The 13115-nt window shown below is 54.2% G+C and overlaps 1 protein-coding gene across 1 annotated transcript in view; it reads left to right on the forward strand.

Moving 5' to 3' along the window:
• The window catches only part of GTF3C1 (general transcription factor IIIC subunit 1), a 75849-nt gene that overhangs the window by 56980 nt on the left and 5754 nt on the right, over nt 1–13115 (forward strand). The window contains exons 25-32 of the mRNA XM_045848849.1: nt 859–1001; nt 2994–3075; nt 4849–4961; nt 7416–7478; nt 8202–8295; nt 9118–9290; nt 10770–11057; nt 11797–12056. Of these exons, the coding sequence (XP_045704805.1) occupies nt 859–1001; nt 2994–3075; nt 4849–4961; nt 7416–7478; nt 8202–8295; nt 9118–9290; nt 10770–11057; nt 11797–12056 (1216 nt within the window). The remainder of the gene's footprint in view (nt 1–858; nt 1002–2993; nt 3076–4848; nt 4962–7415; nt 7479–8201; nt 8296–9117; nt 9291–10769; nt 11058–11796; nt 12057–13115) is intronic.

A 13115-nucleotide genomic window follows, 5' to 3' on the forward strand; every position in this document is an offset into this window, starting at 1 on the left:
CTGGAGGAGACAGGAGAGTCCTGCATGTTCAGGGCAGCACACCCTCCACTCGCTCACTTGGACTAACACCGTGTTCTGGGGCCACCTCATTCTGGGGCCATAAGAAAATTCATCATTCCGCCCCTTCCTTGTCTCAGCTCTGCCTTCCCGTGTGTGACTGAAGTGTTCCCCTGAGTCTACTGACTTAGCACATTCTCTCTTTCTTTTTTAATAGACTTGCTCTTCTTTAACAATTTTATTTATTTATATTTTAGAGAGAGGGGGAGGGAGGGAGAAAGAGAAGGAGAGAAACATCAGTGTATGGTTGCCTCTTGTGCACCCCCTACTGGGGACCTGGCCTGCGACCCAGATATGTGCCCTGACTTGGAATCCAACCAGTGACACTTTGGTTCACAGGCCGGCACTCAGGCCACTGAGCTGCACCAGCCCAGGGAATTAGCACATTCTTTTTCTGCTAATGGAACATACAGAATGTTTCTGATCACACATAATCCATAATTAAGCCTGTAAAGGCCTCTAACTGAACACATCGTATATATTCTTAACCTCCCCTAACATGTTGTCCTTCTAGTCAGTACTAGCCAGCACCCTCTGAGCACCTCTTGTGTTTGTCAGAAGACACTTTTTCCGCCGGACTCTGAGGACTGACTTTATTCCGCTCTGCCCAGCACCTCACCCTGTGCCAGGCATGTCATTGGTGCCGAGTGGATGTGACTGAGCAAACATCAGGGGGCAGTGCGGAGCATCCCCTGAGGAGGGAGGCTCCACAGAACGGATTTTCCCGCTCCCCTGGGTCCGCGGCCCAGGCATGGACTCCGAGGATGCTGACTCCCTGTCCCGACTCTGTGTTCCATCCAGGTGAATGGCCCGTTTGTCCACTGGCAAGTCGTGAGGGACATTTTGCACGCTACCTTTGAAGAGTCTTTGGATAAAACATCTCATTCGGTTGGACGAAGAGCTCGCTTCATAGTCAAAAACCCACAAGCCTATTTGAACTATAAGTAAGCCTTATTTGAACTTTCATATCCAGGATGAGTTTATTCCAGTGTTTCTAGATCATTCTTTCCTCTCCTCTCATCCCATTTGCTTAAGGGTCCAGTGTAAAATCCTGGTAGAACATGCCGAGTTGGCCAGTGCTCAGTCCAAGTGCCAGTGTCCACTGGTGAGCTTGTCCTTGATATATTGAGGGCCGGGCCTGATTTTGGCACTTTCTCACGCCAAGTGTTATCTAGATGTTAGGGAAACCTTGTGAAGCAGGTGCTGCTACCTTTTGTTACACATGGAGAACTGGAGGCCAAACAGGCCAGGTGACTTACTGAATGTCACGCAGTTAGCACGTGGTGAAGGCAGAGGCATGTGCCGACCCTCACTGCTGATTTTAGCCTTCCAGAGCAGCGCTTCCGTCTCAGTGTTAATGGCCTGAGAACAAGCCAGACATGGGCCATTGGACCAGGGGCACTCAGCCATGTCCTGAGCACAGCTGGGGTTCCTGAGAGTTTCCCCGCCAGGGCCTGGTCGTGTGGAGACGGTGGCTGACTGGGTCACAAGGCATGTCCCTTGTGATTTGTCTTTTGCCAATGTGGCTGCCCCTTCCCCCTAATCTTCTCACAGGGCCCGGTGGGGAAGCCATCGCCATCCTCGTCAGACTCCTCTTCCAGCTCCTCCACAGGCATGGGTTCGAGTGGGGGCACCAGAGAGCCTCTGAGTTTGCGGGAGGCACCCACGTGTAACAGCCAGTAGCAGAGTGTGGCCGGGAGCGGAAACACGGCAGGGCTGGGAAATACCGCCTCCGCCGGCTGGTCGCTCATGTGATGAGCTTGTCTCTGGACTGGTTCTCAGCAGTGGGCTGCTTGCAGCAGCCAGATGAGAGAAACAGGCCCAGCCCTGAACTCTGGGCATTCGGGGCCAGATAACTCTTTGCTATGAGGTTGTCCTCGGCACTGTAGGGTGCTGAGCCGCATCCCTGCCTCCGCCCACTAGATGCCAGTAGCCCCTCCGCCATGTGACACCAAAGTGTCTCCAGATGTTCCCTGTGGGGCTGAACTGCCCTGGTTGCGAACCACAGGGTTACACATACCAAGGGGCTTTCCCATGTGACGCCACTGTCTCCTGTGCATAGATATTAAACCTTTCTGTCTCAGAGGGTTCTGATGACCTGGCCCAACCCCTTCTTTTGTCAAAGTAGATAGTGACAGTCAGTTGGCAGTGCAGTGAGACCTGCAACTTGCCCCCCCGCAGCCCAGGGAGGTGGAGTATGAGGGCCTGCAGGGGTGGTGGCCAGGCCTCCCACCTGCACTGCAGCTCAGGGCAGCGAGGCCGAGGATGGGGTGCCCATCCATTCAGAGGCCGCTTCCTCACCCTCAAACAGGATAATGACACCAAAAATAACCACGTCTGCCCCACCGGCCCTGGCCGTTGGCATGTGTGTGACCCCAGGGGCCCCTTCGCCTCACCGAGCTATACAGCGGAATGACAGTCTCTATCCTGCAAGCTCTTTGTGAAGGTTGAAGTGCTTGGCCCATAGGAAGCCAGAGAGCTCTGATTGGCTCTCCCTCCAGGTCCTTTTGGGCAAGTCAGGCTCTCTACATCCTGGAGGAGTGGACAAATAGTGCTGTGGGGACAGTTAGAGCTCTTAACAATAATAAGTGCCCACACCTCTACAAGTTTTTAAGTTCACAATACACTTTCGTACAAGTTGTTTCATTTGGTCTTGGCCAAGTCCCATGAGGGCAGTTGGGGGTTACTGGTCTCTGCCTGCACGTGCGGGACGGGAGGTCGGCGAAGCCAGGGTGGACGGTGTGAGCGGTAACGGGCCTGGCTGAATCAGTTTGGCTCAGCCCACATCCTTCACTTTTAAAAGCCATAGTCACACAATAGTCAGGTGAGTAAATCCCACTTTATGGTTAGACAAAGCCAGAGATGACAGGCCAGAGCCTTCTGGTGGTTCTGAGTGCGGGCGTAGTTCCAACTCCCGGCCTCTCTGACCTCCACAGGGTGTGCCTGGCCGAGGTGTACCAAGACAAGGCCCTCGTCAGCGATTTCATGAGTCGGAAGTGTGACTACGAAGACCCAAAGGTAGGCCTGGCTCGCTGACTGGGCTCAGCCTGCTCTGAGGGCAGCGGTGTCTCTCTAGGTCCTGGTGCAGACCTCCGGGTCTCACAGTGCCTCTGCCAGCCTTACGAACATGGGGCTTCTTCATGCTCATTTGAGAAAATGACTTGGCAGTTCTTTGGCTTCGAACTTCATCTGATCTGGCTCCAGCGTTAGTGTGTAAAGATGATCAGCATTCGACGTGCACCTTCGCGGGGCTGCTGGGCCTGGGGCCTGCTTGTTAAGGAAATAAGGCAGCTCTTCAAGAGGGCGGATGACATGAAGTTATAAGCAGCTAGGCTGCCTAGAAAGCTTGCAGACAGGAGATGGGATTCTTTCCGAGTGGCCTGTCCAGTGGGGCTGGAACAGTGGCCGGCGGGAAAGGAAGCATCTTTGCAGACCCAGATGTCTGTGCGTGCCGGGCCTCAGGCCAGGCGAGGCTAACCAAATGGAGACCCAGCCCTCCCCTCGGGGAGCCACGGGGCAGCAGGACGCGCAGAGGGGTAAATGGGCTGCGCGGACCGGTGCAGTCACCCTGAGAGAGGAAAGCACAGGCCTGCAGGAGCACCAGGGTTGCATGCCACGCAAGTGGCAGAAAGGCAGCCTCACAGGGGCTTGAGGCTTTGTTTTCCCTAATGCGCAGCAGGCTGCAGGTAGGCAGTCGTGGGCGTGAGCAGTAAAGCAGAGACGCCATCAGGACCCAGGTTTGTTCTGTCACTGCTCTCTGGTCCCTAGCAGCCTGCTGTCCCTCCTCATGCCAGTCACCTCCTGGTTGCTGATTGACTGCTGGGGTGCAGGTCTACACAACGGACCCGACGACAGAAGACATGGGGAAAGGGGGTGCCCTGGGGTCACTGGGCCCTCATGTCAGGGAGGGGGCAGCCTTTCACAGAAGCCCCTGGGATTGTCGTCATTAGCCTAGCCCCATCCTGACTCATCCAGATGGGCTGAGTGCACATGCTCCCCAAACCACGTCAGAGTGGGCTCCACTCCTGAGCAAGATGGGGATAGAGAAAGTGGGCGACCAACAGCGCCCACTACAGAGGGGTTCAGTGCAGCCACTAAACCCAGACTCTAAAGATGAGCCAGCTGAGGCAAAGGCCGTGAAGGAAGAGGGAGCGAGGTGGCCTGTGCGCATAGTGTTGGGAGGGCCGTGGCCAGATGCAGCAGCGAAGGAGTGAGCTCACCCCGTGTTGGACGCGCCGTCCGTGTGCTGGCCACACTGCGGAGGGGAGACTGGAGGTGGCAGGGCAGTGAGGAGGCCACGTGGTGTTCTGGTCTGGAATGGGGTGGTCTCGGTGCAGGTGTGCAGGAGGGGACGGGTTTGGGGTCCGAGGTTGAGCGGCAGGGGGCAGGTTGGAGGAGATGAAGGAGGTGGGCTCACACAGCGTGAGCCAGGGAAGAACCTGGGAGTGGGGAGGTGACGGGAGTGCAGGCCTGCTGGCGGGGCTGGGGTACAGTGGGCGTTCCGGGGCCTGGGCAGGACAGTTTGGGTCTTCCTGGGGCTGGAAGAGAGAGGCGGTGGTGTGGTTGTGAGGGCTCGGCTGTTTGTTGGTACCAGGTGTGCCAAATCCTCGAGCATCTGTCTGCTTCCCGGGTGGACTCGGTGGGCTGAGGAGGCCAGAGGGCCGAGGAGCGGCACTGTGCTTCTGGGAGGTGGCTGCCATGAGAGTTTGTCACGAGATTTTCCTTGACATATCTTGTTGAAACCTCCCTTCAGGGAGAGAAAAGGCTTAACATATTCTCTCATATTGAAAGGTTTGTGCCAGCGAGTTTAAAGAATTCGTGGAGAAGCTTAAAGAGAAGTTTAGTTCATCCCTAAAGAATCCTAACCTTGAAATCCCAGACACAATCCAGGAGCTCTTTGCCAGGTAAGGTCCTTCCAGGAAGGTTCTGTGTGATCTTCGTGGGGCATGAGAAGATGTCACTGGCGGGGACTGCCACAGGCCAATAGTCCCACTCAGCTGTGCAGCTGCCCCTGCTGTCCCTCCCGCCGCTGGGCCGCCTGGCCTCTCCCAGTGACTTGGAATGGGGAGGCCCTGCCTTCCAGAGCCCCCAGGCACTCTCACTCGCCCTCCCCTGCAGGCCTTGCCACTGACTTAACTCCGCCCCTCTCGGGTGGCTGGTGCGCTTTTGCTGAGATTGCTCATTTTCCACAGGAGGCAACTCTGAGATGTAGCTAACTTGCCCAGGGTCACAGTGCTTGTGAGCAACAGGGCCAAGATTGGAGCCCTGCAGTTTCCAACTCAACCTCTCAGCCTCTGGAGAAAGACACACTTCGGTTTGAACACAGGACCCTGTAGAGATTTTAAAATCTCGTGTTCTGTGAACCAGGCCATTGCCTCTGCTTAATCCCAGTGTGAATCCCCTCTCTCCACCATCCTCAAGACAGTCTCTCTGGCTCCTGGACTTCTGAATGACCCTAAGGAGACGGCATTTATCAGTTAGTTTCTGCGTGTGCATTTATAATACCTTTGCACTTAGCCGTCCATGTTTCTGTTAGAAACCTCATCTTTCCATTTGTTCAACAAATAATTTGTATAGCACCTGCCATGTGCCAGGCCTAAGGAGTGATTCGTAGTCGTTTTCAGGGTTGACGCCCTTTAGCTATTTGGGGAGTTTTGGTTTTATTAATGGCAGTAAAATGTTCCCCAGATTACCCAATGGCACAGTTTATATTTCACATGCCCTGTTCACCTGCATGTAATTTGTATAGCCATGGATTTTCAGTGAAGTTCTGGGGCAACTTTTAGTTTTAAAAGAAGATAGTTAAAGAATTTAAAGGAGTGAACCATTTAGAGGAAAGAAAAAGTTTCCGTTGTAACAGTTTAATTCTAAATTTATTCTTTAGCATTCTGGCAGGCAAGGCAAAAACAAAAATGGTTCCAAATATTTTCTTGTTTGACTAAAAATAGTTGACTTGTTTTTCTGTAAAGATGCTTTTTCTTGTTACTATATTTTAGGAAACATTTACTATGGCAAAGACGAATTTTGACTTCAGTTTTGCAGAAACCAATGAAATGGCCTACAAATGGCAATAGTTTTTGGAAAGTCAGTTCTGTGATTCTTGTGTTTATTTGCTTGGTATGAACACAATAAATCAACTTTACATGAAGCTTTTTAAAAAAAGGAGCAATAATTTGTAATTCCAACACCTAATATAGGCATTCCTCTTTTGGGTATTTCTTCCAGTCTTTCTTGTGCTCATTTTTAATCATAATAAGCCTGCAATTAATAGTAGCTACCTGCCTATTACCATTTTCCCATCTCATTTCATAATTGTCAGTAAATGATTGTTCCCTGTTTTCTCAGTCCTTGACTTTTTTTTTTAATTCTTACCGAAGGACATTTTTTCATTGCTTTTAGAGAGAGGGGAAGGGCTAGAGAGAAACATTGATGCAAGAGAAGCATCAGCCAGTTGCTTCCTGCATGCGCCTGAGCAGGGGATTGTATGTGCCTAGACCAAGGATTGAATCTGCAACCTAGGCGTGTGCCCTGACTGGGAACCGAACCCTCAACTTTTTGGTTAGGGGACAACACTCGAACCAAATGAACTACACTGGCCAGGGCTCAACCCTCATTTTTTAACATTCTTATTTGATGAACAGAAGACAGTATATTTTCATTTTAGTTTATTGGGTTGGCCAAAAAGTCCATGTAGTTTTTTTCCATAAAATAAAAGACACATTTTTCATTTTCACTAATAACCTTATTAATTTGGATATTGAAGTATGCTAGCTATCTGCCACGTGGTATAACACTGATTGTTCTCAATTAACTTCTCGATTTGATCGCTGTCAACTTCAACTGGTCTTCCTGACCGTGGAGCATCGTCCAGTGAAAAATCTCCAGCATGAAACTTTGCAAACCACTTTTGACGTGTTTGATCAGTCACAGCACCTTCTCCATATACTGTACAAATCCTTCTTTGTATTTGAGTTTTTACCTTTCTTGAAGTAATAGAGCCTAATATGCCAAAAATGTTGTATATTTTCTTCCATCTTCAATGTTAAAATGGCTGCACAAAAACTCACTAATTTTGATGTTTTAAATGCACACTGATATGACAGCTGTCACAATACAATCTAACAAAATTGTTTCAAATGAAGTTAAAGACAACTAAGCACTACTAGGGCCATCTTATGGAAAAAAAACAAATGAACTTTTTAGCCAACCCAGTATATGTACATGTTTGAATTTTGGCAAATATAACATTTTTGAAAGATGGTTCAGCCAGTAAATGGCCATCATGAGCGTGCTGCAGCCTCGGTCCATGAAGGTGTGCTGTGCTGCACAGACACGCTTTCTTCTTGTTTCTTACGCAGATACCGAGTCCTGGCTATTGGAGACAAAAAATACCAAATCGGGAAGGAGGACGAACTTAATAGGCAAGTACTGACACACCAAATTCCATTTCCTCAGCTGCTTGATTGGGGTGACTGCAACCTAGGACAGGGGTCGTCTGGAGCAGATGCAGCCGGCTGCCTGTTTCTGTCGGTGAAGTTCTGTTGGAACACAGCCGGGCCCGTTCCGTGTCTTGTCTGTGCTGCTTTCATCGGCACATCAGAGTGGAGTGGTTGCATCGAGTCTAGATAACCTGCGAAGACTAACTTGCTCCTCTGGCCCTTTACAGGAGAGGTTCACTGACCCCTGACCTCCCACATCACTGGCCTGGCCTCGGGATGGGCTGGGGAAGGGTCTGAGCTCTCGGCCCGTTAGCTTTCTGAGCAAAAGTGGGTAGAAAGCTCAGCTTTTCCCCCCATCTTGGAGAACCAATATTCAGTTTGATTTTAGCTCTATATTTCAGTGAGAAGCCCATTCTCTTTGGAGAAACCTTGTTTAAATTGGATGAAAACAAAATATAAGCACTCAACCACATTTGCTAATTGTCGTGGAAACGTTTCCAGGTTATGTCACCCCCTACCCCCAGGCTTTCCCTGTAAAAAGGGGCCAGTTCGTGGGGTTTAGAAACCATCGTGTATTTTGTCTTGGTTTATAGTTTGGGTACTCAGGTCATTTCTGTGGGATTGAAAATTTGTCGTTAATGAGAGCCGGGTCTGCCCGGGGTGCACGGTGCACGCGGCCTTGTGTCACCCGCCCCCCTCTTTCAGCATGGACGACATCCACTTTCTGGTGCTCCAGAACCTGATCCAGAGCACACTGGCCCTCTCGGACAGCCAGATGAAGTCCTGCCAGTCCTTCCAGGTGGGTGTCAGAGGCCCAGCCCCCGCTTTGCAGCCGTGCCCTGGGACTGCGGTCCCCTCAGGGGCCAGTGCGGCGTGAGGTTTTGCCCTTTCTCTTCTCAGCTGTGGGACTCAGGGGCCCTGAGTTTCCCTAAGACGCTGGCCCTCACTCAGTCCATCCTCATAGTGCAGGCGCAAGGCCCACTGAGCTCCACAGTCCCAGGGCTTTGATGGGAGGCGGACTTGTAGGAGGCAAGCTGGATGGGCAGGTCCCACTCACGGGCGTCCTTGTCCATCCTGGTGAGGGTGGGTGTTCTCCCTGCCGGGGAGCGCCACTGGGGTGTGAGGCGGGGAAGGAACACTGTCTGATACAGGCATCGGAGGGTGACTGCCGTGGGGAATGGTCAGGGTGGAGGGGGTGGCATGTGTGGAAGCAGGGAGAGCCGTTGGCTAGAGGCTGCAGCGGGAAACGGTGGTGAACCAGTTGGTGGTGGTGTAGACAGCGTGAACTGGGTGCATTTGGGAACATGTCTGGGGCAGCACCTACCAGACATACGATGTGTTGGGTGAGGAGAAGGAGAGAGTGGTAGCACAGGCGATTTGTGATCACTTCTGGTGTCTTTGTGTCCAAAGCAACAGATGTGGGGTGCAGAGCCTTCCTTTTCCCCCAGTCACCCATCCTCTTCGGTCTCTGAGGTGTGACGTGACAGCCGGGCTGGCAGTGAGGGCTGCTGGCTCCCACTAGGCTCCCCCGCACACCCCCACGGGTCAGCTCCAGCTCCTGCGCACCCCCACATCCTGGCTGTCCCCGGCTTGCTGCTCACCCCGACGCGCTGTGTTGCAGACATTCCGCCTGTACCAGGAGTACAAGGATGAGATCCTCGTGAAGGCCTTCGTGGAGTGCCAGAAAAGGAGCTTGGTCAACCGGCGCCGCGTCAACCACACGCTGGGCCCGAAGAAGAACCGGGCTTTGCCCTTCGTGCCCATGTCCTACCAGCTGTCCCAGAGCTACTACAGGTGGGCACACGCTCGGGAAGCCTTGGCCTGGGCCTAGGAGGGGCGGGGCGCCCGGTGTCGGAGACCCGGCCACGGGAGCACATATGAGTACAAGTAGCAGGACACCGTGCTCATCGGAGAACACGGCAGCCGGGGCTGTGCGGCCTCATGCAGGAGATGCAGCCTCTGGGAACGAGTGTCCCCGCCCACACCGCTCTGTCCCGGTGCGGGCAGAAGGCCGACACTTGCAGTGTTTTGTGTTGGGGCGTTTACCCTTTTCACGGGTCGTTTCTTTCCCTTTCTCCGGTGGAATCGGGTAAGATGAGTTTCTAATGTGATACTTGGTCCAGTTAAAGTACACCTCCCTGGTGGCATAGGCTCAGTCCCTAATCCTCACACTCAGAGCCACACCAAGCCACCCTTCGTGCGGGCGGGCACACAGGCTTCATTGTGAGGCCATCAGCTATTGCTGAGGCTCAGTCTGCAGCACAGCAGCGCCCCCAGTGGTGGGGTGGGGTGGGGTGTTGAGAATTGCCTGATGGGACAACTCCTGCTGGGAGCGCTGCTCCCAGCTCCCAGCTCCTAGCTCCCAGCTCCTAGCTCCCAGCTCCCAACTCCCTGCTCCCTGCTCCCTGCTCCCTGCTCCCAACTCACAGCTCACAGCTCACAGTGTGGCCTCACACCGGGCAGACCTGGCTGCTGTTCACTGCACATCTGGCATCCTGCACACCCAGCCTCCTTAACCACGCAAAGGAAGTCCATTAAAACCGTTCCAGAAGTTCATCGCAGCTCTGTCCCAGGCTGCCTTCCCCCTCTCCTTGCCAGTCTCCTGACCAATCCACAGCCCCATGCAGAGACCCCTTCAGACACAGAACAGCAGCCTGAAGGTTGTTTTGTTTCCTTCATCCCTCTCTCTGCGTATGACCCCAGACACTTGCTCCTTTCCCAAACACCCATCCCAGTGACCCTCGGTCCCTTTTCCTTTCCGGGGACCGGCCTGACGTAGTAAAAAGAGCCGTGACCTGGGAAGCAGAAGACATGCGTTCAGGTCCAACAAGGCCATGTGACCTTGAGCCCCTTAATGGACTGCAGCATCCCCCTCTGAGCAGAGAGCAGTGCTATGCAGATCAGAAAGGCCTGTGGGTCTCCCTCTGTCTCTGCTGGTACAGAGTCTTGGAAAGTTGCACTCTGGACCAAGGCAAGGGCAGTCACCTTTTGGAGACAGTGAGGTTGGGCACAAGGGTGCCCTCTCATCGCTGTGTGGGCTCAGGGCTTGCCTTGTGTGAAAGATTGTTATGACGAAATGTATACCCATCTCCCCCATTTGGCACCTGTTTCTAGTGAGTGCCTCATGAGTGGGGAAGGGGGGCGCAGTCGGGTCGGAATGCAGCGCCGTCAGCGGAGAGGGAGGAGAGAAGCCGCTGGGTGTGCTGATGCCTCGAGGGAAGGCTTCCGCATCCTGCCCTCAGGGAGGCCCCACCCTTCTTTCTGTCCGTGTAGGATCTTCACATGGCGGTTTCCCAGCACCACCTGTGCAGAATCGTTCCAGTTCTTCGACAGAATCCGGGCTGCTGGCAAGTTGGACCAGCCGGATAATTTTTCCTTCAAAGACCAGGACAGTAACGACTGCTCAAGTGACCTGGTGGCATTTTCTTTGGACGGCCCTGGAGGACACTGCGCGGCTGCCCTGACCCTCTTCTCTTTGGGCCTCGTCTCTGTGGACGTCAGAATCCCCGAGCAGATCGTGGTGGTGGACAGTTCGATGGTGGAGAACGAGGTCATTAAGAGGTAAGGGCGGAGCCCTCGGCGGCTGCTCACGCCAGCACTGCGTACGCCACCCTGAGCATGGGGGCTTTCCGCACCTTCATTTCCTCTTCCCTGCGGTGTCCGCAGCTGCGTTTGCTGGGGCATCTGGTCTGCAGTTATGAGCTGACCTCTCTGTGCTGCGTCGGCGCTGTGTGGGCACTTGCCAGAGAAGACAGCAGAGCCGAGTGCTGCCCCCCAGGGCTCCCAGCGGGGCTTCCCACACCTGAGAAGTGGGACCTGCGGGGACACATCCCAGGCAGGGCCACCTGCCGGAGCCTCGGCCACCAGGGGAGCCAGAGGTGTGGCTTGGCTATGCCAAAGAGAAACACACAGGGCCTTGTAGTGAGGAGGGTTGAACGGAGAAGGAAGGGTTGGCAAAAGGTCCTTGATGGTGTAGTAACTGGACTGGGATTTAATGGGAAGTGGGTGGTTCATGGGCAGAGACTAGGGAGGGTTTTCAGGCAAAAGGAAAGACCCCCAATGGGCCCCCAATGGGCCCTTGGAAAGATGGTATGTGAACAGGGGTCAGGTGTGTGGAAAGGTGAGTGAGGGGCATCTGGAGTGGCAGTCCATGCCGACCCTCACAGCCAGAGGCCGGGGTGCCAGGGCCATCGCCAGGCCCGGCCACAGACTCGGGGCTACAATGTGCGCAGGAGGGATGGCCGGGCAGCAGATGGGCTGGGCCCAAGCTCGGTCATCTAGGCCAGTTTTCTTCTTCCAGCATGGGGAAGGACGGAGCCTTGGAAGAGGATGAAGAGGAAGAGGAAGATTTAGACGAAGACCCAGGGGGCAAGCGCCAAAGCATCGAGGTGAAAGCCCCCCAGGCCTCCCACACCAACTACCTGCTGATGAGGGGCTACTGCGCCCCGGGCATCGTGAGCACCCGGAACCTCAACCCCAACGACAGCATCGTGGTGAACTCCTGCCACGTGCGGTTCTGGCTGCGCGGCAGCCCCTTGCCCACCGGGCTCGGGCCTACCGGTGAGCGCTGCCCTGGCCCGGCCTGTGACCCAGACCCTGGTGCCCACCTCCCAGCTCCCAGGGCCAAGTGCTGAGGCTGTGCCCACACTCACGTTAGAACTTCCCCTGGGCTCCCGTGTTCCCAGGCCCCAGAGGGCACGCGGCGACGGCACCAGCCCCCCGGCCCCGGCCTGTTTTCCCACGGCAGCGTGTTCACTGCTTCCGTCTGCAGCTCTTCTCGTGGTCCCCTTCGTAACTCTAAATTACTCACTTGTGTGAAATTTTTAAGTATTTTGAGTTCTTACTGTGAAAAAATTAGTATTCTGCTTATATTAATTATCTCTCACATCCTTTACTCCTAACTTTTATACATTTTTTAGCGCTTCAGTTGATTACCTTTGAAACTTTAAATAACTGACTCACACCTCTATTTCCTGCACCCCGACTTCAGGCAGTCTCTCTTCTCTCTGCACAAAATGAGAATATCAGGGTCCTTCCCTTCCCAGCGTCTCTCTTCCTCCTTCCCTGCCCTTTTCTGCCTCTGGCTGCCTTGATTCTTACAGGTCGAGGTGGATGGTGTTCACTTTTGGTTTTCATAATCATGACTAGAGTTTCTGGGCGTTGCCTGGAGCTTGAGGCAGGCAAAGCAGTGGCGGCCTGGGGCCGTGGTCTCAGCAGGGACACCTGCAGGGGAAGCAGCAGGAAGCAGCCCTGGCTCCCGCACCCAGAAGCGGGGATTTAAGGAGGGTCCCAGGGTGGCTCACGGGGCCTGAGGGGCGGTGAGCACGGAGCATTAGTAAGGGGGGGGGGGCCAGTATCAGCTGAGTCAGGGGCCTCCCCTCCAGGACTTTGGGGCCACAGTGTTCTGACCCCACCCCTGTTCTGAGCTCTTCACTTTGAGTCCTGAGCAGGAGAACCGTAGCGGCCCCAGGGGAATGCGCCCGCTGGCTGCAGTCAAGGACCCAGGGGCACATCTCAGGAACCTGACTGCCGCGGGCCCAACCTCGTTGTACCCCGAAGATTTGGGGAGCGGTGGGTCGGCACTGGAGCGGTGGGTCGGCCACCGCAGCATCATGGGTG

Source organism: Phyllostomus hastatus, unplaced genomic scaffold (assembly GCF_019186645.2).
Source record: "Phyllostomus hastatus isolate PE091 unplaced genomic scaffold, TTU_PhHast_1.1 phas_contig_64, whole genome shotgun sequence".
NCBI lineage: Eukaryota > Metazoa > Chordata > Mammalia > Chiroptera > Phyllostomidae > Phyllostomus > Phyllostomus hastatus.